This window comes from Mytilus trossulus, chromosome 1 (genome assembly GCF_036588685.1).
Source record: "Mytilus trossulus isolate FHL-02 chromosome 1, PNRI_Mtr1.1.1.hap1, whole genome shotgun sequence".
NCBI classification, from domain to species: domain Eukaryota; kingdom Metazoa; phylum Mollusca; class Bivalvia; order Mytilida; family Mytilidae; genus Mytilus; species Mytilus trossulus.
The window spans coordinates 37,307,328-37,334,327 of record NC_086373.1 but is presented as its reverse complement, the minus strand read 5'-3'; the positions used below and the strand labels follow the sequence as shown (position 1 = coordinate 37,334,327).

Below are 27,000 nucleotides of genomic sequence, written 5' to 3'. Positions count from 1 at the left end.
AGTTCATAGGGCTTTTCATACATTTTATATGTCCTGTTACTCCTATATGACATAAAAGTGTCTCAGTATATAGGTCATCATTCAAATACAAGTAGATCATTTTGACTAACTCAATGACTCTTCCATAGTTAGTATTGTACATAAATAGACAAAGAAAGACAAACTTCAATGTAAAACATATGGTATAGATAGCTTGACTTGGTACATGTGCATTTAGTTTGGTAAACCCAGTTTATAAGTGCACAAACCTCTCCCTAATTTTAAGTCCTGTAAACACCGTGTTGATGTATCCATTATACTTTTTTACCACATTTTTTTCTTATTTGATCAACGATAAAAGAATTGTTTGCAGTTGTTATAGTGTGAATTTTTCAAGATGTCATATGATCCTAAATAAATGATGGCAAGATATGGGACACAAAGTAATCACCATAATTCATACTCCATTGCAAAGAAGGTTTATAAGTAATATACTGTGGATTTATTTATTTTTGTTGGTGCCAATTTTTTGTTGATTGAGGAAAGATTGTTTTTTTATGGACATTTGAATTCCTGGTTTTATCAAAGTTCCTATATAAGCCTAAAGAAAGTTTATACTTCAATCAGTAATTCCCTAACAATCCTCAAAAGGTTCTATCCCATGAATAACAATAAATTCACAGTAGATTCTTTCTTTCTCTATTTTCTTTGCTTCATAATCAAAACCAGCCTACACTTGGATGGAGAGTTGTCTCATTGGCAGGGTTGGCAAAGTATTACACACCCGGGAATTGGAAAACCAGGGTTTTCCCGCCCGGACTGGGCAATACTCCAAGAAATGAGTAATACTGGGCATTACTGGGCAATATAATTTTTTAAGCTGATTTCAACACAAAATAGTAAAGAGTTGGTGTAATTTCATAGTATTACAGCTAAATATACACTTTTTATACAGATAACCATTGACAGTCATTTCTAGAAGAATGTTTAGAAATCAATTTCATTCTCTTCCATGTAGTAGACAGTATACAAGATTTGCACATTTAGATATAAAGGATACCTTGTTAATTACTATACATTTTCAAATGGCTTTTTTTGCTTTATATTTACAGTTTTACCAATCCAAAAAAACAAAAAAGGTTATAAATATCTTTAATGTTTAACATTTGTGTTTGATCATTGAATCATCTATAAAATTCAGACCAGTATTTTATATTGCCCAGTATTACCCACTAAAACCCAGTAAAACCCAGGTTATCCCAGTATTTCCCACTGGGCTGGGCAATACTCATAAAACCCAGGTTTTTGCCAACCCTGCTCATTGGCATTCATAACACATCTTCTTACCAGTGTGTTGATATAGTATTTAAATTATTTCCTACATAAGTAAAAATTAAAGCACTGATTTAAATCTGTTTTATTGAAAAAGAATTGTAAACATATAAAATATGGCAATATGTTTAAATAATTACATGGTTACCATGTAAGAGTAATCACAACCGACTTAACAATAACAGTACACACAATAATGATATATGTTGGTTTTAGTACATATAGTGAGGTCAATGGTTTAAATATAAAATCTAATATCTTACTACACATTTAACATATATAAAAATAACATTAAAAACACATTCTGATTGGTTTCTGGAAAGGTTATGAAATTATTAATTACAATTTATTTAATTAATTTAATAATATTCTGTTCATACACATGCTAGATTCAAATCAGAATGAAATGAAATGTACAAAAAATGTATATCTCAGTTTATCATACAAATTTAAGGAAGTTTGAGTACGCACTTGGTTCTGAATGTGTAATTGTAATTCTAGATTAAATTCCACATACACAAGTGAAATAAATATCAATGCAATTCTGGATTACAATATGCATTTCCGTTCACACATATATTTTTTTTGGACTCCAATCTGAGTTCAGTTAAAATCAGAGGACAAACTAGCTACGTTAAATGATTTTTATTCCAGATTCACAAATATGTTTTTAATCCAGAATATATGTGAACCAAAACCAGTATCGTAGTCAAATTAAATTGTGTTGTGTTGTGTTCAACAGTTTATTAGTAACTGTTTCTCGGTTCCATTTAATGGGTGTAGACTACATGCCAATGAGACAACCAGCCACCAGAGACAAAACAAAATAAGAGCAATGTATGGCCTTCAACAATGAGTAAAAATCGTACCATATAGAAGGTAAAGTTGACCATCATGTTCACCTGAGGTCTAGTGTTTATTCTGTCAATTTGATTTGATCTTAAGATGACTTATTTTACCTTACTAAACTGCATTTTCAATTAGGTTAGTGAGACATATAAAAAAAGTTACAATGCAACATCTTTTGTATCAATATAAAGATGAAAATATAAGTACTAGTCGACACCCAGTTCATCTCAGCTAATTATTCAATTTTGAACATAAAGTCATAGTAATTAGTGTTGAAAAAATCTTGTATATCTTAACTTTTGATACATGTACAATCAACAAATAAAATAAATAATTTTTAATAAAGTGGTATAAATTCACACAACCATGTGTTTCTGATACCTATAAATAAACATGCATTGAAGGACTAACCACTATCTGTGTAGTGATTTCAATAAACAAAAAAAAACAGTACAATTTTACTCGATAAGGCCCATTAAATGAACTTTTAGATCAACATTTCCCCATCTTATGACTTTTGAATTATTTTTCATAAATAATTTTTAAGTAATTATATTGAAATACCAGTAGATTTTTTACTGTAAAACTAACCCTAGTCTTTCTTTATAAATCAGGACTACTAAAGAGTTTTTCAGAGTTTTTTTTATATTAGAAATAATTTGATGAGCATTAAAAGCAAAAGTAAAATTATTATACAGTATCTCATCGATACTGTTTTGGAACCTCCAGGAGATATAATAACAATAACAAATAGTTGAATATTCAATGAAGTATTGATATCTCATTTGAAAGATGAGCATTAGTATTTTCACTTATTATGCTTATTATTTAATCCTTACAATCAAAAAATATAATTTTTTAAAGAATTCATCAATTAATTCATTTACAACAATTATTACAGTTACCATTTGAAAAAATGTTGTGTAAACTGTATATAGTATGACAACATTTCATAGGGACAGATATTACATGTAAACTTCTTGGTTATATAGATTAGTATGTCTATTCTAAAACGAATTGACAATTTAGTAAAAAATCTTTCTTTTTTTCTTTTAAAAATTAAAAATAAAAATTTACATTTTGTGTGATATTTCTAGATAACCAAGATTAATTTAAAAGGAAGTTATTATAATTTTTTTATCATTCTAATACTTCAACAAGGAAATGTTCCCTGGGGAGATATTTTTTATCAACTGTTGCCAATTTTTGTATATAGATAATAGTGATTATCAAGTAGGAAATCTAACGCATAAGTTTTGGCATATCCCATGACACATTTATATTGAGAAATTATTATTTACCTCACACAACAATAAAATGAAAAGAGACAATTTCGTTTGTCATCACAGATCTATGTTCTTAACTAAATGGGACTAAATATATATATTTGTGTCAATTAAGCATTAAATTATGTTTTGTGTAGGATTTAATCTAAGTGATATTTTCAAAAAGTGACCTTCATCTTCAATGCTGCTCAAAGAACATCTGTCCTTGATGTACATTTAAAATGCAAACCTTTTCAACACCTCAAATATAACTAAGTCCAAGTAATTAACCTGACAAAAAAAAATGTTCATCTAGATGCAAGACTTGAGAATTATTAATATGACATGGATAATCACGTTTTAAGGTACCAAAGTCCATTACTAGTTAAAGGTCTTATTTTTTGGCAAAAAGAATTCAAAACACAAGAAAATCTTCATTGAATCCCCACTGAAAAATATAAATCTTAACATGAACTTGCAATTTATAGAAAAAAAATCTTTTTCTTCTTTTTTCTTAAAAAAAAATATATAACATTTTTTTCAGTTATGAGCATTTATATTCTTTGAAATCTAAAATTAAAAGGCCATGAAAATTGAGCATACTCTTTATGGGTACTATGCATGCACAAGGAATTTAAAATCATATAATTTCTCTAACTTAAACACAATACAATTTCTTCGTGCCATTGCAAAGAAAATTATTTCTGCATGCATATAAAAATAGAATATTAATAATATGTTACCTTAACCTTTATAAATAATACTTTGAAATAAAAATTAAGACAAGAAAATAGTATATGACAATGTATCAAGAAATTATATTACATGACTGAAGTTAACAACATATCTTGGTTAAACCTGGACTAGATTTTAGATACCTAATGCTGATGAATTTAATCAGTGTTGGTCATCATTGTTTGACTGATCTGTCAGTCTGTAATTTTAATATTTTTGACAGTTTAACTGCCTCTTTTTATTAAATAACAATGTCAAATATACCCTGCCTAGCGCCAATTCCCATCCAACTAGAATTCAGTTGTCAGTAAATTTTTCCTGTCACTGAACTCCAATAAGCTATGGTAATATTTTTTCTGTTAAATTTTTTGCAAAGTTTAAAGATTAAATTTGAACATATTTTATAATATTTTCCCCGTATTACTAACCACATAATGTCTTAGGTATAGTGGCCTCCAGTTTCCAAATAAATAAAATATCACATTATTAATAAATTCTGATCTAAATACTTCAAAAGTAATATTCATAATGGATATTTTGGAACTATTCTTAAAATAAATAGGGAAATTCACCCTTCCATTTTTAATTTCTGGAACATGTAAAAACACAAACATTTCATATTGTCCACACACGACAAAAATCTTAATACATGTATTTTAAAGTAGGGTGCAATTTTATTGCAAGCTTTACTGTGGAGAACAAAAATTCGTCCTTCGCACTATAGTACAGATAACTCTCTCTTATTGATCTAATCAATTTAGCTTTAACTTCGAATATCATTAACTTATTTAAAAATGAAAAAATATCAACTAAGTTGTATGTTTTTGAAAGACTGCTGATTTGAAATAACTTGTACTAAGTAAGTTGTTTATGTGTTGAAACAAGAAAGTTGCCTCACCACTATACAAATTTAAATTCAAACCTATGTGAGGTCACTAGGTTAAAGTGCACTATTATTCTATGGCAGTACTTAATTAAACAGCAGCTGGAGAAAGTTAACCAAAATTTCTGGCTTTAAATATTCTTTGATTTGTATGACAGTATTTTTAGCAGCAGCTAAAATCCCATAATTTAACAGTCTTATCATATGACCCTGAAACAATTATAAAATCATTGAACTGTAAACACGTTACACCGTCTGTGTGATTGCGTAATGTCACCAATCGTTCCCCAGTCTGAAGATTCCATACCTGTAATAGGAAATAGATTTTTTTTCATGCATACAAATTTTCAATGAACTTGCAATCAAAATGATAAATTATTCAATAGAAATTTAAAGATCAATTCAGATACCCACAACTGGACCAGTAACATAACTATTGCGACATAAAACTATTTTCAAACATTTATGCCAATTTATTTGAAAACCTAGAAACATATGTCACTACAGTTTCAAACTGGAGGCTAGAATTGGACTTAACATTTTATTTGTTTATCTTAGATAAAAGTCTTAAACATATTCTATTATCTGACAGTCAAAGATTAAAATAGTTATGCCATTGGAACTTTTGAAGACCATGACCCTCTTTAATAACAATAATAATGCCATTGGAACTTTTGAAGACCATGACCCTCTTTAATTACAATAGTTATGCCATTGGAACTTTTGAAGACCATGACCCTCTTTAATTACAATAGTTATGCCATTGGAACTTTTGAAGACCATGACCCTCTTTAATTACAATAGTTATGCCATTGGAACTTTTGAAGACCATGACCCTCTTTAATTACAATAGTTATGCCATTGGAACTTTTGAAGACCATGACCCTCTTTAATTACAATAGTTATGCCATTGGAACTTTTGAAGACCATGCCCCTCTTTAATTACAATAGTTATGCCGTTGGAACTTTTGAAGACCATGCCCCTCTTTAATTAAAGATAATCACTGTCAAGCAGCTGAATATAATAACATGAAGTCATTCTGTTTAAAATAGTAATACATTGAACAAGTGCAATGGAAATTTTTGTTGGACAAACAAACAGATATGGTTCAGTAAGAGACAAGGCTCTTTGTTGAAAGCCTGACTTTAGTCTATAATTGTTAACTTTTTATACATTATGACTTGGATGGAGAGCTGTCTCATTGGCACTCAAACCATATTTTCTAATTTATATATGGTGATTACAATATAAACCTCACTCCTAGCGTGGGTATTATATATGCATTTTACACTTGCCCCTGTTGGCCATGTGATAACAGAAAAAGTGCAACATGGCATGTACTATCACTATTATCTTATAATCTAACTTTGATTGTCTTGTCGTCTGCTGCACTACACAGTCTCCAGCTGTCTGCTTGTAGACATCTATAAACAAACAGAAAGTAAAAAATGCAATTATTATTCAAATTTTAACAAATATACTTAGTTAAGAAATGCCAATTTTAGAATTAGTCACTGATAAAAAATTTTGCCTCTAATTGCCAATGTCAATGTAAAAATGTATAAATGTTGACTGCAAGTCAAATATGGATATTGAAAACAAAATTGACTGAGAAATTGTTATCTAACAAGAATGTGTCCATAGTACACGGATGCCCCACTCCCACTATCATTTTCCATGTTCAGTTGACCATGAAATTGGGGTCAAAATTCTAATTTGGCATTTAAATTACGCATATCATATCATAGTCAGTGTTCCAGCTAGGATTCCAAAAGGGCAGGGTGCCAATCCTGAAAAAGGGCATTTAACGCGCGAAATGATAATGTGAAAAGGGCATATTTTAATAAAAGATATTAATCAAACATTGTGTTTATTCCTTGAATCACAGGTTATACAAGAACAACATCATTAGCCCATATAGAACTCTATCTTTCTACTTTTTAGGCTGAAAAACTTGTCAAGCAGCTTGTCAAACAAGTTTTTTGATCATTGCTTGGCACAGTTGTAGCAGTATATTTTGAAAGGAGACCTGTTTCATTCTGTTTCTATAGTCTGCCACATTTTACAAGTTTCACCTTTCTACCCCTGCTGTGCTTAATGGCAATACAGCACAAAACAGCTGTGCTCAGTAAATGCACAATTTTAGGATATATACTATATAGCAACAGTGAAAAATTGTATCAAAAATAAAGAATACAGAAAAAGATGACCAAGGCACCCTACCAACACTGCTACTAAGACCCTCTTTAACTTTTCCCATAACTCAAAATAAATACCTAAACATATATATTCTTAAGCAAGAAGTATGTAGACATATTTTAGAATATGAAAATGGGTTACTCAATGCTAGGAAAAAAATCAGATTGAGTTATCTTTCTTTATTCGGGTGTGCTCCTTCTTTGGAGGATTATATCCAGTACGTAAATATAATGTAAATAGGATCACAATATGGCGGCCGATTTTGTTCTTTCGTATCAAAAATGTTGAGCAAAAATGAAGGCAGTCAATGACAAATACGTCTGAATTTTCTATTTATTTCACGGAAAACAAGTAAAACAATGTCTTCAACGAGTTAATTATGGTTTTCAACTTTCTGTCATTACGTTTCCTCCATGAAACTACGGTAAACATCGCAAATTGTGTCCAAGTTGTTATATGCACATTTCTTCAAAGATAATTGCCGATTGACCGATTCAATTTGAATGAATTAATGTTGATGATCATTAATGACCCATCCGATAAACGGATTACCTTTAACAACAGATTATGACACCAGTTGTAACCGTTGATTAGCTTGGGGTCGTAAACAAAGTCATAAACTTTTCCCCAGGTAAAATTTAGTAATTAGCGTAGCATATCAATACGAACAAATTGATATACAATCGATCTTCAAAAAACTGAAAAAAGGCAGGGCGCCCTGGAAACTAAAAGGGGCACAGGGCGCCACTCGGGAAATGGTGGGCGCCGCGCCCTCTGAAAACAGCCTAGCTGGAATACTGATAGTGAACATGTGCACTTAGTTTCAAGCTGATTGCAAAATAACTACAGACTGCAACTTAATGTTGGCAACCCTTAATACTATAGAGTAAAGGATTGCATACATCTTTCATTACAAAAGAGCAGTGTATATATAATTGAATCCAGAATACATTAAAATACACTTTAATAATTAAAGAACACCCCCCCAGCCCCCACATTGTCATTAGAGAAATTAAATAAGTGTAAGAAAAAAAAAATTGTACATGTACAAGAAAAAAAAATTGAATCATAATTTCATGTCAATATGCACATCTACATAGTATGTCCTTATTATCTACAAAATGTAATGAAATTCTGTTGTGTGATTTCAGAGGAGTTGAGATGACAATCTGTAGCAGAAGAAATACATTGAAGTAAATAAGTTCAAAGATCCTAGAAAAAAAATGAATGGTAATTTCCTGTCAATATGCACATCTACGTAGTATGTCCTTATTATCTACAAAGTTTCATGAAATAAGACTACTGAGTTGAAATACAACATATAAAGATACACTGGAAGATAACCAACATTTGTATTGCTATTCAGTGTTTGTTTAATAGTTGCTGGACAATGCATATAAAGCATTAAAAGGTTTGGAGTTGATTTTGAACATGTAAATTTAGAATGCATAAATTGAATATAAATCCTTATTGCTACTATTAAACAAATTAACCAAATGTGTACTTCAAATGTAAAATATTTGTGAAACTGTAAATTACCTAACAACACCTGTATGTCCTTCGGAAGCTTTCCAGTCCATGGTATTTATACAGTCACCACTGTGTATGTCCCACATCTTTAGATTACAGTCCATTGAGCCACTAACAATTCTCGTAGAATCAAACTGTAAACAGGTAACTGCATCCTGATGACCGGTCAAAGTTCTAATACAGGCTCCTTCATAACTCCATATCTATATCAGACAAATTAAAAGTTTAATTTAAGACATTCAACAATGGTAAACAAGCTAACATACTGGTGTGTACACAGATTGATTTATTAGTTCAGATTTTTTACTGTTATTCATTATATTTTCTATTACTATACAGCAGTATTTGAAATTATTGGTAATTTGTATATTTTCCCTTTGATCTTACTGCCTAATATTTTTGAGTATCAACATACTGGCTGTATCACTAACGGGCTTGTCTAGATATTCCACATGATATAGTCAGTATCAAAAACGAAACTACTTATTATTCTATATGTCCCATAAAAATTTAATACTTGACAAATTGAAATTTCTTCTGGTTTGAAACAACAAATTCAAGCTCCCTTTAACCAACAACTTTGCCACTAACATTGAAAGTTAATATGCACAGTGGAAGCACTTTAAAAACGTTATGCTTAATTATAAGTTAAAATATCTTAAAAGGAAATATATTGCTCTTAGTCGCAAGGTACATCATTACTGTTGATAACCCATAAAAAAAATGTTGTATTTCTTTCTCATGGTTCATATTTAAAAATTCACTTGACTAAAACCTTCTGGTTTTTCTCAACCATCATACTATTATACAGTAAAAGTCTTGTATTTAATGTATACACAATTCTACAGAATTAGGCTACAGTGTAAGAAAAGATCTGTGGTAAAAGAAGATTTCTTATTGCTACTTCATTAAAGAAGACATGGGAGAGTAAGACTTTCGGTGATATACCCCCTCGACAATTTAAATATATCAAATAGACATGCCAACATAAGTGGTGCATGACCCAAGTTCCAAAACATAGGGATATATCAAATAGACATGCCACCATAAGTGGTGCATGACCCCAAGTACAAAAACATAGGAATATATCAAATAGAGGCTCTAAAGAGCCTGTGTCGCTCACCTTGGTCTATGTTAATACTAAACATTGTACACAGATGGAATCATGACAAAATTGTGTTTTGGTGATGGTGATGTGTTTGTAGATCTTACTTTCCTAAACATTTTTCCTGCCTACAATTATCTCTATCTATAACAGTAGTTTCTGTGGAAAATGTTAGTGAAAATCAACAAATTTTGTGAAAATTGTTAAAAATTGACTATGAAGGGCAATAACTCCTTAGGGGGGTCAATTGACTATTTTGGTCATGTTGACTTATTTTTAGTTCTGACTTTGCTGAACATTATTGCTGTTTACTGTTTATCTCTATCTATAACAATATTCAAGATAATAACAAAAAAAACAGCAAAATTTCCTCAAAATTACCAATTCAGGGGCAGTAACCTAACAACCGATGATCCAATTCATCTGAAAATTCCAGGGCAGATAGATCTTGACCTGATCAACAATTTTACTTTCTGTCAGATTTGCTCATAATGCTTTCGTTTTTTGAGTTATAAGCCAAAAACTGCATTTTAACCCCATGTTCTATTTTTAGCCATGGCGGCCATCTTGGTTGGTTTGCTGAGTTACCGGACACATTTATTAAAAAAGGTACCCCAAAGATGATTGTGGCCAAGTTTCAATTAATTTGGCCCAGTAGTTTCAGAGGAGAAGATTTTTCTAAAAGATTACTAAGATTTACGAAAAATGGTTAAAAATTGACTATAAAAGGCAATAACTCCTAAAGTGGTCAACTGACCATTTTGATCATGTTGACTTATTTGTAGATCTTACTTTGCTGAACATTTTTGCTGTTTACATTTTATCTCTATCTATAATAATGTTCAAGATAATAACCAAAAACAGCAAAAATTCCTTAAAATTACCAATTCAGGGGCAGCAACCTCACAACGGAATGTTGGATTCATCTGAAAATTTCAGGGCATATAGATCTTAACCTGAAAAACAATTTCACCTCATGTCAGATTTGCTCTTAATGCTTTGGTTTTTGAGTTATAAGCCAAAAACTGCAATTTACCCCTATGTTCTATTTTTAGCCATGGCGGCCATCTTGGTTGGTTGGCCCGGTCACCCGACACAATTTTTAAACTAGATACCCAAATGATGATTGTGGCCATGTTTGGTTAAATTTGGCTCAGTAGTTTCAGAGGAGAAGATTTTTGTTATAGTTAAAGCCAGACGCAGGACGACGACGACGGACGACGAGTGTTGAGAAAAGCTCACTTGGCCCTTTGGGCCAGGTGAGCTAAAAAGACATGCAAACATAAGTGGTGCATGACCCAAGTACCAAAACATAGGACTATATCAAAAAGACATGCAAACATAAGTGGTTCATGACCCAAATATATTTTCCTTTCCTACCGTCATACATTCAATGGAATAGCCTTATAATTAATTGAATCTGTGAATTAATGTTACCTTGATTGTTTTGTCACATGCCCCTGATACAATCTTTGTCTCATTAAATTGTATACATAAAACAGCTGCTTGATGCCCTCTGAAAAACAGGAAATTGGGATTAAGGTAAAAGTATATATATTCATAATTTAGCGATTTGTAAATAGAAATTATTGGTAAAGAATTGTAAAAAGGAGTTGCAAAAATTTTACCAGTCAAATGTTATTCTAATGAACATTCGCTCCATTAAATTGTTCATAAAGTAAATCATCAAAATACCAATTCACAATACTTGTCTTGTATAGTGATGGTAACAGCGAGGAAATGTGCATGTAATTTTTTCCTAAGAATTGTAGTTAATAGATTTTGAAAATAATGAACATTGTTTCAGAAGTTATTCACTCCTTTTGTAATTAAAATCAAAAATGCAAATAATTAAGGAAATTGTTAATGTTTATTCAGAATTATTGTGATGTTTTTATTATTGTGAAAAATGCAAACAGGGGTTATCATTGCAATAATTAAAACTTGCATTTTGAAATTTTTCAAATGGGAATTTTTCTGAATATCGCAAAAATTAAAATTTTAGTCTAAAATGACAAAATTGCAATAATAAATGGACACAATAATTTCTGAATTAACAGTATATCAAAATTGGCTCCTAATGTTCCAGCAGTATAGATTTTTGTTCAAATACCTTAAAGTATTTCTACAACTGCCAGTCTTCAAATCCCACACTTTGATAGTGAAATCATAAGATCCACTGATCACTTTATCATCATCAACCTGCAAGAAGAGGAAATAATTAAATTAATAACATGCATTTGGTCAATTCTGTTCAAACATAAAGTTTACTCTCTTTACTATGGATTCATTATTATTCGTTGGATACCAATTTTCGTGGGTTTTGTGGATACAGGTGAACCACGAAATTCAAATGTTCAACGAATAACATATTTTCAATAGGCTTTGTATAAATAGATTGGCAAAACCACGAAATCAAATAGCCATGAATATGAACATTTTCAGCAATCCATGAAAATTGATGCCCAGGAAAATAAATGAATCCACAGTATCTTTAAATCAGGTTAATGGTGATAACATTTTTGAGTCAACCAAAGGTCAACTCAAGGAGAGTGGAAATGATACCAATCAAGGGTAGACAACCAAAGGTCATCTCAAGGAGAGTGGAAATGATACCAATCAAGGGTAGACAACCAAAGACCAACTCAAGGAGAGTGGAAATGATACCAATCAAGGGTAGACAACTGGAATTTACAAAAGATAAAACTAGCTATGGCATATCCTGATGATTAGATCATACATTGATTGTACTTGTTTTATTAACATCATCATGATCGATTCAAATCATGTATTTTGTTTCCTGTACTTGATTAAATACTGTTTTTTATCCTAATTTTGCAACTTTTTTTCTTTTTAGGGTTGGAAAAGTCATTGTGATAAAATCCCTAATTGTTGAAAGAATTTGATTACAGTATTTCAGTTACTATTAATTTCTATGTCTGTATCTGGTTTTTTAGGTAAAGAGTTGGATAACATATATAATTTGTTTTAATTTGTACTCTGTTTAGAAACTTAAAATATCATATCATCGGGACATGTGCACTGATTTCAAGTTGATTGGACTTCAACTTCATCAAAAACTACTTTGGTTAAAAACCTGCAAAGAAACAGACAAACGAATAGTAGGAAAAAAACCCGGACATACGAGAAGATGGATGGAAGAACTGACGAATAGACGCCCAGAACAGAAAACATAATGCCCTTTACTATCATAGGTGGGGCATTAAAAGTTAACATTGTATACATCGTAGGTCTAAATATGTTAAATCCCAATAACCCTACCTGAATACATCTAACAGTTATATACATCGTAGGTCTAAATATGTTAAATCCCAATAACCCTACCTGAATACATCTAACAGTTATATACATCGTAGGTCTAAATATGTTAAATCCCAATAACCTTACCTGAATACATCTAACAGTTATATACATCATAGGTCTAAATATGTTAAATCCCAATAACCCTACCTGAATACATCTAACAGTTATATACATCGTAGGTCTAAATATGTTAAATCCCAATAACCCTACCTGAATACATCTAACAGTTATATACATCGTAGGTCTAAATATGTTAAATCCCAATAACCCTACCTGAATACATCTAACAGTTATATACATCGTAGGTCTAAATATGTTAAATCCCAATAACCCTACCTGAATACATCTAACAGTTATATACATCGTAGGTCTAAATATGTTAAATCCCAATAACCCTACCTGAATACATCTAACAGTTATATACATCGTAGGTCTAAATATGTTAAATCCCAATACCCCTACCTGAATACATCTAACAGTTATATACATCGTAGGTCTAAATATGTTAAATCCCAATAACCCTACCTGAATACATCTAACAGTATCTGTATGTCCAACCATGGTCACTTTACAGGCAATGCTTGACCAACTTTCTTGGGTAGATAAATCCCATACCTGTCAAATAGATCATAGTGTTATAAAACTTGTAAGAAAAACTATAAATAGAAAAGAAATTTCAGAATATGTATTTTTAATTTAATAATTTTCACTTTATGGCATCAGTTATTATAAGTAGTGACGAAAAATATTCAAGTCCTATACCAATGAAGGTGGACTGCAATGTAGAAATATGGTCACTTAGGTCTTCTTCAAATCTGCAGTAAAACTTTTGCAGCTGTTTGGCTACAAGTTCACAGCCACTTCATTTCAGAATATCCAACGCCTCTTGTAAAGAGAGTGCCACTTTGTTTGCATATTATGAACCAATCATACATGTTACTTATACTTATATACTTCTTGTGCCTCAACAACCCTTAATCCATAGATTTTGACAATAAATGACATGCCATTTTTTATTTTGCTCTTAAATCTTTAGTTATTTTTATATGACTGGTAAATATATCTTTTAGATTTCATTTGAAGGATTATGATATCAATGCCCTTTACACATTTGTACTACCTGTACTCACTTTTATAGATTTGTCTGTAGACCCACTGACTAAACGTTTTCCCTCCAGATGTAAACACCTTACTGTACCACTGTGGCCAACCAGTGTCTGTACTGACCATGGGGCATTGGTTCTAATATTCCAAACCTGGAAACAAATTATTCAAGATAAATTATACAAAGCAAATTTGAATTAAAACAAAAAACAGTATTGACAATTATAGCAAACAGACAATCATTTTGAAATCCAGACAAATTTTTAGAAACTAAAGTTTAAACCAGATGCTTCGCAGGGCGTAGCTTTATACGACCGCAGAGGTTAAACCCTGAACGGTTGGGGCAAGTATGGACACAACATTCAAGCTGGATTCAGCTCTAAATTTGGATTGTGATTAAATAGTTGACACAGCATAGGTTTCTGACACAGAATGAATGTGTTCTAATGAACTTAAATTTTTTGTTTTCTCTTAGAGCAATTCACTATGCTGTTCAATATTAATCCTCTCAAAATAATGTTTGAAGGAATTTTCTTTTTATCTATGAAATTTCAAATGAGAAAAATTAAACCCAATTTTTTAATCACATCCCCCTTTCCCTTATTCCAAAACTAATCTCAATTAAAATATTCTAATGGAGTTTGCAACAATAACTACTCATTTAAATACATCATAAAATAAACTGTAAATAAAATGTAAAAAAACTGCTTGTTATCACTGAATGGTAAAGATTATTTAAATTTATCAGTTGGTAGTAAAAAGTGAATATACATTGTATATTGTATATAACAAAGATTTAAGTTGATTCTGGACAAAGAAAGATAACTCCAATTAAAAAAAAATCTTGCAATAAGATATTTCTTGCTTACTATTTTGGACAAAGAAAGATAACTCTAATTAAAAAAAAATTTTGCTATTTCACAATATTGTGAAATTAGATATTTCTTGCCATTGCACAATACTGTGCAATTGAAAAGACTTGCTATTCCACAATACTTAATATAATAATTTTAGATCCTGATTTGGACCAACTTGAAAACTGGGCCCATAATCAAAAATCTAAGTACATGTTTAGATTCAGCATATCAAAGAGGCCCAAGAATTTAATTTTTGTTAAAATCAAACTTAGTTTAATTTTGGACTCTTTGGACCTTAATGTAGGCCAATTTGAAAACGGGACCAAAAATGAAGAATCTGCATCCACAGTTAGATTTGGCATATCAAAGAACCCCATTTATTCAATTTTTGATGAAATCAAAAAAGTTTACTTTTGGACCCCGATTTGGGCCAACTTGAAAACTGGGCCAATAATAAAAAATCTTAGTTCATTTTTAGATTCAGCATTTTAAAGAACCCCAAGGATTCAATTTTTGTTAAAATCAAACTAAGTTTAATTTTGGACCCTTTGGACCTTAATGTAGACCAATTTGAAAACGGGACCAAAAGTTAAGAATCTACATACACAGTTAGATTCGGCATATCAAAGAACCCCAATTATTCAATTTTGATGAAATCAAACAAAGTTTAATTTTGGACCCTTTGGGCCCCTTTTATCTAAACTGTTGGGACAAAAACTCCCAAAATCATTAACAACTTTCCTTTTATGGTCATTAACCTTGTGTTTAAATTTCATAGATTTCTATTTACTTATACTAACGTTATGGTGCGAAAACCATGAAAAATGCTTATTTGGGTCCCTTTTTGGCCCCTAATTCCTAAACTGTTGGGACCTAAACTCCCAAAATCAATACCAATCTTCCTTTTGTGGTCATAAACATAATGTTTAAATTTCATTGATTTCTATTTACTTAAACTAAAGTTATTGTGCGAAAACCCAGAATAATGCTTATTTGGGCCCTTTTTTGGCCCCTAATTCCTAAACTGTTAAAACCAAAACTCCCAAAATCAATCCCAACCTTTCTTTTGTGGTCATCAACCTTGTGTCAAAATTTCATTGATTTCTATTTACTTAAACTAAAGTTATAGTGCGAAAACCAAGAAAATGCTTATTTGGGCCCTTTTAGGCCCCTAATTCCTAAAATGTTGGGACCAAAACTCCCAAAATCAATACCAACCTTCCTTTTATGGCCATAAACCTTGTGTTAAAATTTCATAGATTTCTATTCACTTTTACTAAAGTTAGAGTGCGAAAACTAAAAGTATTCGGACGACGACGAGGACGACGACGACGACGACGACGACGCCAACGTGATAGCAATATACGACGAAAATTTTTTCAAAATTTGCGGTCGTATAAAAATTGTCCTTATAACACAACAAGACCAAACATGTAAGTGTCTCAAGTATTTAATCTTGTAAAAAATATAGAAATATATTTCACCCATACATGAATTTCTCCAGCTAGTAGTTTTATAAAAAAATAATGAGATGTACAATGTGGTAAGATTGCTAATGAAACAACTATCCACCAAAATTCAAATGAAGTGGGAGTAAACAATAATAGCCAACATGACAACCATCAACAATGAGGAAACCCCATATAGTATTTTATAAGAAGAGATTTATAGCTCTTTAATAATCATCTAATGACAATTACAATAATTAAATGTACTTCTATTTCTTCAGCCTTGATTTACCTTGATTGTCTTATCGGATGAACCACTCACAATTCTAGTGTCGTCAAACTGTACACAAGATATACCTATAAAACAAAAAATTTAACATTAAAATTAGTTAACATTATGCAGCATAATAATGTATTTCCAATTAAACACCCACTACATACCATTAGAAACAACATATCCTTAGGCCAGACTTTTTTTATTATCTGTTTAACGAGATCCGCCGACTCCACATTGTCCGATTTCAGAATAAAAATAAAAGTAGTGCTTCCTACTTTTATTTTTATTTTTTCCGCCGACTGTAACGAAATCCTCAAAAAAAAAAAAAAAAGTACGAGTTCGGGTCTGCGATTATTAATTTATCTCTTGTCGCATGGTCAAACAAAACGGCGACTTCTGGGAAGGGACCGTTTTTTTACATTAAACTTTAAGTCCGATCACTAGAGAGAAGTTCGTGTTCACTCAAATTTGTTAAGTGTAATAGAGATGAGGCAATCGGGGTCATGTTGTCCAATGAGTTACCGGAAGATGTTGGCATCAGCCGCATTATAACCAACGAGGCAGATGTTGAACCTGACATGCCGGTCAACGTTTTGGAAGAGTTTGGGTTTATATTTTTCCTTTGAAGTAGTATCGTAGTATGCATATTAAAATATTATCAAAGATATCAATTAAAATCAATAATGCTTTTTGAATTTTGTGTATGGATGGGACCAAATCATTTGAAAAACCACTTTTTTTATTCACGTTCACCCCCTTTCACTTTCGCACCCTACAGGAGAGGGAGGACAGGGGGGTACCCTTCTCCCTTCTCCCACCCCATTTCTCCTTTCTCCTATCCCGTTCTCCTTTCTCCCATTAGAATAAAACATCTCCTTTTGATATTTTTTCTTGAAATATTAGATCATTTTTTAAAAGGAGAGATATTTTATTTTTTCTCCTTTCTTCAACTTTTTCTCCTTTCTCCCAGCCTTCCTCTCCTTTCTCTCACCCTCTTTCTCCTTTCTCCTACCCCCTTTCTCCCTGTCTCCCTTACCCCTGTCCTCCCCGTCCTACAGTACACGTTTGCACCCTACACCGGAATAAAACTTAGGAAACTCAAGCTGGTAGCCCAGACCAAATTATTCCTAAATGATGTTTGTATTTTGAACTAAATTTTATCAAAATTTTAGTAGCCCAGCTCACAATCTAGAGGTCTGTTTTCTTCCATTGTTCTTGTATTTTGATAAATTCTTAAAAAAAAAAAAAAAAGGTCACTTAGATTGGTTTTATTTTTATTTTTAGTGTCGACTGGACCAATTTTTCACTTTTTTATTTCGTCCCCTCGACCCTATTTTTTTACAAATTTTCTCGTTAAACAGATAATAAAAAAAAGTCTGGCCTTATATGAAGAAAAAAAAAGTAACAACTTTTATATGTACTGGTAGGATTTGTTGGAATAAACATAAATAGTTGTTAGATGGGATAGCAGTTTACAATAAGCAAAAGGGATGGCAGCAATATACCATTCTGTAATATTGACAACAAATAACAATTCTTTATCTGTTTTAAAATAGGCTTATATTAAAATGAAACTAATTAATTGATGATTTCCAATAAAAAATTAACATGTTACCAGATATAATCATCTAAATTCTGAAGTTAATCATAAAGTGCTATTAAGGCATTAATTTTTCAGTTTTCTAAATAATTAAATAAACGGTTGCTCATTTTATTCAGGTGTATCAAAGTAAAATATTCCCTTGTTGATACAAATTGTATAAATAATCAACATTCTAAAAGGAAAATGTATGCTTATTCACCTTTTTTATGACAGGAATTTCCCTAGGTATCTGGAGCGCTAATTCAAACATAAATTCTCAGAAATTGACCTTGAGAAACTATTTTAAGGAGCCAAGTTTTATTACATGAAATAAAATATTAATACCTCGACTATGGCAATGTTATTCATCTGTAGCTAATTAAACTTAATAAAAATACCTTGACTATGACCTTCAAAGGTTCTAACAGTGCATCTACCATTCAACCAATTCTGTCTCAATCTGTATCTCTCAGCAAATACTTTCTTCCACTGAAATAAACAATTCCTTATGAATAACAAGCATAACAACAAATTAAAATGTTAATTTATTTTTTTTAAAAGTATCACACAATAATTATACAAGAAAACGGCCCTATAGCAAATAATGCAAACATGTCATGTTGAGGCTTTTTATAGCTGAACTACTGGTTTGCTCATTGTTGAAGGCTGTCCAGTGATCTATAGTTTCTTAGATCCACTTTAGTTAGACTTGCTGAATAGTTGTTTTATCAGCAATCATACCACATTTGTTAAAATTACATGGCAGCAAGGATGTCTGTCAGAGTACTTGAATACTCCAGCATCGCTTGGTAGTACTGAGTATGGAATATTAAAATGATACCTGAATAATTGGTTGCCTGACAGCACATTGTCTCGTCTTCATAAAATTTATTTTCTTGTGATTGCTCTTGGACAATTTATAGATATATAAAATAGAAATCTCTGATTAATAATATTTAAATATACTGCCCATGGGTGTTCTAAAGTGTCGTTCAAAATGGTTTAAAAGTAATAAAGTATTAAAGGGGATCTTCTTTAAAGTGATGAGCTTCAAATGAGAGCAGTTTCATAGGCCTTAGCCATTTATTAGCTCTCAAAGCAAATATTTTTCTTTTCAGTTCTGTAAGCATTAGTAAGATAGAAAGAAGAAAATAGGTGATTTTTTTCTAAATGCAAACAACCTTGTCACACCTTGTGGTAATTGTTGTTTCATCTGGACACAATACTCAAAATATTTTTAACATTTAACATACCTATCATAGTTGCGAACAAAACAAAATTGTCTCCCTATTCAAAAACACCTCTTTTCGTCCAAATTTAAGTGCAACTAGAGTAAAAATCATGTAGAATAAATTTCAACATTTTAAACAAACCTGGATACTTCCTTCTGGTGACATGTGACTGATGACTTGTTTGTGTTCTGCAGCCTTTGAAAGCCGCCATTTTTGTTGACAGCAAAATTTTCTCCATAGTGATGGTTCTTCTGTCAGCTGTCCCCAGAGGCAACAAACCTGAGCAGCCTTACATAATGTTACTGTACAAAAAAAATAAAGGTTGCATCAAAAAAATAATACTGGGTATGGTATCTTTAAATTTTGTAATTTATTTTCCTGTAAAATTACATCTTACTTTGTCATTAGTAGCTCTGAATTTGTTTAAATTCTCTTTCAGTGTACATGAAAACCATCGAAACCAAACATATTAAACGAAATATTGTTTGATTATTGTTTGGTTTTTATTCAACTGCATACAAAACACAAATTTGCATTGTCAATCATAAAAATGTAATACGGTTAAACCAGAGAACCAATGGGACCATCAACCTAGAACATGTAAAATGATCCGTAGGACATTTGAATTACAAATGTAACACAATAATATATGTTTTATAACTGATACAACTAATTTAACATACCTGGATCAAAATAAGACATGATTTTATGAGCCAGGCTGGTTGGCAGCCATGTAAGAATATCTTGGCAGTTGCTTGGGCAACCTCTGTGGAGATTTGGAGCCATTTTAACTGACAGAAGATGCATTTGGGGTAAATCACAGTACATCTGTAAAAGAAATACACTTCATCAGTAATCGCATTTAGACGTGATACTTTGTATTTGCAATTTGCCAAGCCAGAATCTAATGCATTCTAGGTTATATTTTAAATTGTACACCAAAACTTTGAGAACAATGCAAATTGAACCAATGGCATAAAATTATTCTAATTTTGGTGTACAAACATTGAGATTACCCATAGTTCTTAACATGCTGATACGGTGAATTCTAGCCTATGCCTTTAATTTGCTTGTATTAATCTAGAGTCCATGGGATGGCACATGCCGCCACCTCTTTCTCTCTTTAAACTTTACTCGAAAAAATATTTCAGCTCAAAAACAACAAATCCAGTATTTTGATTGGTTTAAATCTGAGTTTATGTAATGGAAATTTTTATGACTGCAAGACCATCATCATTTGTAAAACGAGAGTAGGATATTCCTTGAAAAGTAAGACCTCAAGAAGAAAACACTAACAATATCTCAAGGAACCATTGCTTTGACCAATTTTAGAATTTTGGCTAAACATGTACATCTGTTCTTCACCTCATCTTTATCAACTTATTTTCAAAAATTAAAGTAGTTTACTCCTTGTGTCATAAATAAGTGTAGTATTAAAGTCAAAATAGTCATGATGAAAACTTTGAAATCACAGATAGATAATCTTAAAAGTATGGAACAACAAATGAAGCCATAAATAAAAAAATTTGGGGCCAAGAATTTTAGGCACCATCACCAGTTACTGAAGTATCTACATAGAAAAACAGTCTCAGCTTTTTACATTAAGCACAATAACAAACTAGAAGGATGCTGAATAAATATAGGTTATCAACAAACATGACAAACTTATATTATCATCAATAAAGTCAGAGAACTAGGTCATATACAAACATGACAAACTTACATTATCATCAATAAAGTCAGAGAACTAGGTCATCAACAAACATGACAAACTTACATTATCATCAATAAAGTCAGAGAACTATCGAACTTTAAAATAAATTTAAAAAAATATTTTTGATGAAAATTTATAACGATACAAAAAATTCAAGGATTTATTCTATGTCTGTCATATTAACTAAAATATTGATATAAACTCCATCAATAAATTTATTTAAATGAAAACTTTTTAAAACAAAACAATAATAAAAAATCCTTAATTGTATTCTGTAGCAACATGTACAAATTGTCTACTTTATTTGCTTTAATATTTTATATCAATCAATTAAATCAAAATCAATCATATTATGTACTTTGTATAACCTATTTTTAATTAACTTTACATTTGAAAATTTGTTTGAAAATTACATTGTAATTATTCTGCTCATTTTGGGCACTGTGATTGGCAAATAAAATATTTGTTTGTTTGTTTTGTATCTACATCATGTACACACATACAAATACTACTAAGATCTGTAAGAGTACAACGAGGGTATGAAGTATGAAATTCTGTATTACAATTTAAAAAGTATTAGTGGCAACTTATTGAAATTCTCGGGGGACTATTAACGGAGATACCAAATGCTTAACGTCTTTCCCGCAATTGCCCTGATGAATAAAATATGAAAATAATCTATTTAGTGAAATGGGTCTGTCACATAATGTTGGTATCAGGATAGTATGACAGTAGAAATCCATAACTTAAAGTGAAATTTTCAATGGCTAGAGAAGTTCATTAAATTAACAGTGTTTTTTCTGTACATAAGAAAGTCATCAATCATTAGACGAGCTTGTGAAAGGATCCAATGTTTGTTTCATTTCAACACAATCAAATAATAGGTTGTAACTTAAAAATTTAATCTTGTCTAAAGGCAGTAAACATTTGGTATCACCCATGTCAACTCAATCAAATAACAGGTCATAACTTCATTTGAAGAAAAACAGGAAAATCTTTTAAGTTAGTTGTAAACTGTTAGGAATATATTGACAAAATCAAGAATTTTAGAAATAAAATGCCCCCGCTTGCATATAAAGTTATAGAGGGCCATAAATCAAGAACTGAATAGGTGAAGCTACCTAAATTTGTACTTGATCTGAGTTTTGTCCTTAAACACATTATGTCAAAGTTTCATAACATTTGGTTGAGGCAAACTCAAGTTAGAGAACAGAAACAAAAAATTCAGCATTTTTTTCATTTGTAAAGGGTCATAACTCTAGAATGGTAAAAGTAACGCCACCAAAATTCAAACTGGATCTATATTAAGCATTGTGGTTAAGTTTCATTATATTTGGTTGAGGCAATCTAATGTCAGACAATTTTGGAACGTACTGATGGACATACAGACAGACAAACAGTAAAGCGTACGGACAGACGGACAAAGGTAAAATTTAACAACCCCTCCCCTATGAGCAGGCAAAAAATAAATTTCTCCAATGAAAGTTTTTTTTCTCAAAGTGAAAAATATTATAAGGTAATTGAGCTTAAAAATCTTTGATCCCATGAAGGATTTAGAACTTTTATACAAAAGAAAGAATGAAATCATTGAAAGCAAAAATCATTAAACATGAAAAATTGCATAATATCAGCAATAGTCTACTAAAAATCTTACCAGTAAACCTTTTAATACTGTGTTCTTCTGGTCATCACTGCATTCAGTAAACCAACGTAAAATTGTCTGAAAATATACAATAAATTCCATTGAATATCATTATATCTAACAAAATTTTGTAAAAGGTTCCACAGAGCCTTGTGTTTAGACTATGATTATGCTGCTGTCATTGTAAGAGTAAAATTAATTCAATTTTAAATATTGGTAAAGTATGAAAAAAAAAATCAACTTTTTTCTTAAGAGGCTATTTCTTGAACACAATGAACATGATGAAGCTGAGAAAATGTGGTAAAGTTAAAACCATTTACATTTCATAACTTTTAAGATTTTCCTGTGTTCGTTTTTTTTCTCTTATTGTTAATGGATCATATTAAACAACAGAAAGAATACCTGACCTTAAGATCATGATTTTTTTTTAAAGAAATGGAATTTATACATTTGCAGCTGATGATATTAAATATTGGTTAACTTTTCAAGAAAAAGCACCCTTACATATACCATATGTACTCATTTTATAAACCACATGATCACAGATTGGAAAAAGCCTTCTTCAAATAATTTCAAATAAGAAAAAAATAACTTAAGATAAAGTCTTAAATAAATATTTGTCCTCTGTTTAATTTAAAACAGGACAAACAATTTCTTTAGCAACTCATTCAATATGTACTTTTACATTTTAATGTGTCAAGGCTTTTTCAATTGTTTAAACATTGTATTAAAATTTTTACATCACTCTCTCTGAGTCTCAACTGAAGGTGTGGGTAGAGCATATCTAAAAACATACTTTAATTTACACCCACCAAACAGACAAAAATGCATACAATCTTTATGTATCCTCATTATCCTGTCCGAAGCCATGACCCTGAAGACCAGTGGTTGAAAAATGTTAGCTGTGTTTGTCATAATGTTTTTCATTTCATGTTATTAGCTTAAAACTCTAATTAATAATTTCACATTTTGTTATTCCAGGGTTTACAGTACTATAAAAACGTAATTTGCTGGAAGCGATATTATCATTTACCTGTTATTTTAACCATGACCTGTAATTAAGTCTTTGATAAATATTGGTCTCATTGTCACTAATATCACCTTAAATCTCCTTATTTTCATAAAAATATGTTAAGATGGCTGTCATCTTCTTGAATTGTGGACACAAACATGCAACATAAGGCAATACAATCACCTTAGTTGTTAACTTCAATGTCATTTGGTCTCTGGTAGGGTGTTGGCAATCATACCACATCTTCTTATTTTTATATTCAAATGTATTATTGCTTAGTCTGAGCTGCAACTCACCAAGAACTTTACTCAGACACAGAAAAACATTACTTAGAGTCATCTGCAACTCTACAAGAACTTACCCAGACACAGAAAAACATTACTTAGAGTCATCTGCAACTCTACAAGAACTTTACCCAGACACAGAGAAACATTAATACTTACAGCAAACTTTTCTTTGAACACATGAGGTTTAATACCGTCTTGTGGACGAGATGTAAGGTTTTTCAGGAGGTCCGTCTTGGATGTACCTTTTACCATGTTCACAACTGTTTTTAATGGTACATCGGACAGACTATCACAAACTGGTAAATGAGATCTTGGTTTTTCACAACCCTCTGAATCTGGACTAATTTGGTTAAACCTTGGGACTGATTCCTCGTCACTATCACTAGAATAGTCACTCCTACGATATTTATATAAATCTCTACGACTTTGACAAAAGTGTCCCCAGGAGTTTATGGCGCAAGGAGACTGGAATTTCCATTCCATTTGATCTGAAGGGCAAGCCTTGCCATCATGTAAATACTGTGGGGTAGACTGTAAATAATAAAATTCCTCGTCACTTTTGCGACTACAACCTTTGCAAACACATGGGACATCATTAATGTTTATTTCACTATCTGATTCTGAATGATTGTCATCGCGGGAGTCCATAGACCCTATTCCTCCGTCATTTGACTCACTACTAAAGTTGTGATCCGCTGAATTTTTTTGACATAAATACTTTTCCCCCGGCATGGATGACAGTTTACGTGAACATGGACGCCTTTTTGTTGCTCTATCATCAAAACAAGTGTCGTCACTTGAGGAGTCGTTTGTACATCCTGCCACAACAACCTTCGACCCCCTTTCGTCCATTTCATCTATATCTCATGTCTTAATTCATTTTATTTCCTATTCCTGAAAAAATAATAAAAATATCATAAGTTGACTTGTTGCTTTTTGGTGTATTTTTCATTTAATCTTGAATTTGTTCGTGATTATTTTTCCACATTATGCCTCTCAGTTAAGATAGGAAATTATCTCTGGAAGCTAAGGAATCAAAATGCCATTGTCAATGTTAACATCAAATGTCATAGGCATCATCTTTTTCATTGTTGGAAAACAGAAGTACAAGATTGTACATTAGATCTTGATTTGCAACTCAAGTTTATGACCTATCGAAATATCAAAGATATTCTTTATCTAATTGACATCCATTTAGGAAGATGCAGAGGTATATATACATTGCATAGTGCAGTATAAGCAAGGCAATAAGATGATATGTATTTTGTCATATAACTGTTTTTACCTACATGTACTAAACACAATAGATGTAAAATGGACAAATGGATAAATTTCTAAAAACTATACAATATCTCATAGGGTTTTGATATTGATTTTAAAGTAGGTTACAAAACGATGAGAGATGAAGATCCCTTAGGGAAAATTCATTGTTTAGCAAAGAGAATGGCCAAAAAGTCTAATTACAAAAAAGGTTTTACCAGTATATACAACAATATGATATAATTCGAAATATCTCGTGCAAATATTTGCACTAAACAATACCATTGTTGAAGGCTGTACAGAGTTTTATAGTTGTTAATTTCTGTGTCATTTGGTCTCTTGTGAAGAGTTGTCTCATTGGCAATCATACCACATCATCTATTTTATACATGTATTACATACATGGCAACCAGAGTGCAAATACCATACTGTTTAACTATGCCATTGATGTGTTTCAAATGGAAGCAAAAGAAAATTAAAATTGTTGCAAAAATTGTTAAACAAATTATCATTTTTGTTCATAATTTTACCCTAAAACCTAGGAGCTGTTTTTCTACCTACTCTAGTAAATTAACATACAATGATCTGAATTTGAACTAATTATTTTCTCTATATATTTCTGATGCAAGAAGAGCGTAAACCAGCTGCTGCTTATCAAAATGACTGAGTGGTCAGGGAAAGCATTCATCAGTATTCAAAGAATCAGAATTTAAGCTAAATAGTCTACATTATTATTCAGACATAATGGAATAAAAAATGCCTTAATCCTTTTTAATTTTCACAAATAACATATGTCTCTAAAATATAATCAATATTTTTACAAAAGTCAACATGCATCAAATTGTATAAAAACAAAATTTCTGACACATATAAACATTCCTACTTGACTAAAAAATCAATAGAAAAAAGAAGATGTGGTATGTGACAACTCTCCATCCAAGTCACAATGTGTATAAGTAAACAAGTACACAGCATTCAACACAAAGCATTGGCTCACACCAAACAGCTAGCTACAAAGAGACCCCAAATGGCTTGTGTAAATCAATGCAAACGGGAAAACCAACAGTCTCATGTATATATAAAAATATAGAAACGAGAAACACTATGTATATATAAAAATATAGAAACGAGAAACACTTAAGAACCACATCAACAAACGACAACCACTGAAGGAAGAACAGTCCTGACTTATGACAGGTGCATACAAATGTGCATGTATATTTATCTTGGAGATGAAGCTATAATCTGGCTATCCAATTTCATTTTTACTCTTCTAAAAAGTCTGGTAGTCTGGCGCACAGTGATATTTGAAATTCTACTTTTTATGACCGCTGAAGTTTTTACTGTGTTCTCATAAGGGCATAGTTCATTGTAGTTTTTTAT

General features: G+C 31.3%; 1 protein-coding gene across 1 annotated transcript in view; it reads right to left on the bottom strand.

Moving 5' to 3' along the window:
• Positions 1 to 3,732: 3,732 nt before the first annotated feature.
• Positions 3,733 to 27,000, bottom strand: part of LOC134723464 (F-box/WD repeat-containing protein 7-like) — a 44,017-nt gene continuing 20,749 nt past the window's right edge. Inside the window, exons 2-14 of the mRNA XM_063587072.1 lie at positions 24,514 to 25,251; positions 23,071 to 23,136; positions 20,386 to 20,530; positions 19,844 to 20,004; positions 18,869 to 18,959; positions 16,904 to 16,968; positions 14,333 to 14,458; positions 13,728 to 13,817; positions 11,992 to 12,080; positions 11,316 to 11,394; positions 8,783 to 8,976; positions 6,411 to 6,468; positions 3,733 to 5,350 (exon numbers count right to left, since the gene is read on the bottom strand). Of these exons, the coding sequence (XP_063443142.1) occupies positions 5,207 to 5,350; positions 6,411 to 6,468; positions 8,783 to 8,976; positions 11,316 to 11,394; positions 11,992 to 12,080; positions 13,728 to 13,817; positions 14,333 to 14,458; positions 16,904 to 16,968; positions 18,869 to 18,959; positions 19,844 to 20,004; positions 20,386 to 20,530; positions 23,071 to 23,136; positions 24,514 to 25,209 (2,004 nt within the window). The 5' untranslated portion in view covers positions 25,210 to 25,251 and the 3' untranslated portion in view covers positions 3,733 to 5,206. The remainder of the gene's footprint in view (positions 5,351 to 6,410; positions 6,469 to 8,782; positions 8,977 to 11,315; positions 11,395 to 11,991; positions 12,081 to 13,727; positions 13,818 to 14,332; positions 14,459 to 16,903; positions 16,969 to 18,868; positions 18,960 to 19,843; positions 20,005 to 20,385; positions 20,531 to 23,070; positions 23,137 to 24,513; positions 25,252 to 27,000) is intronic.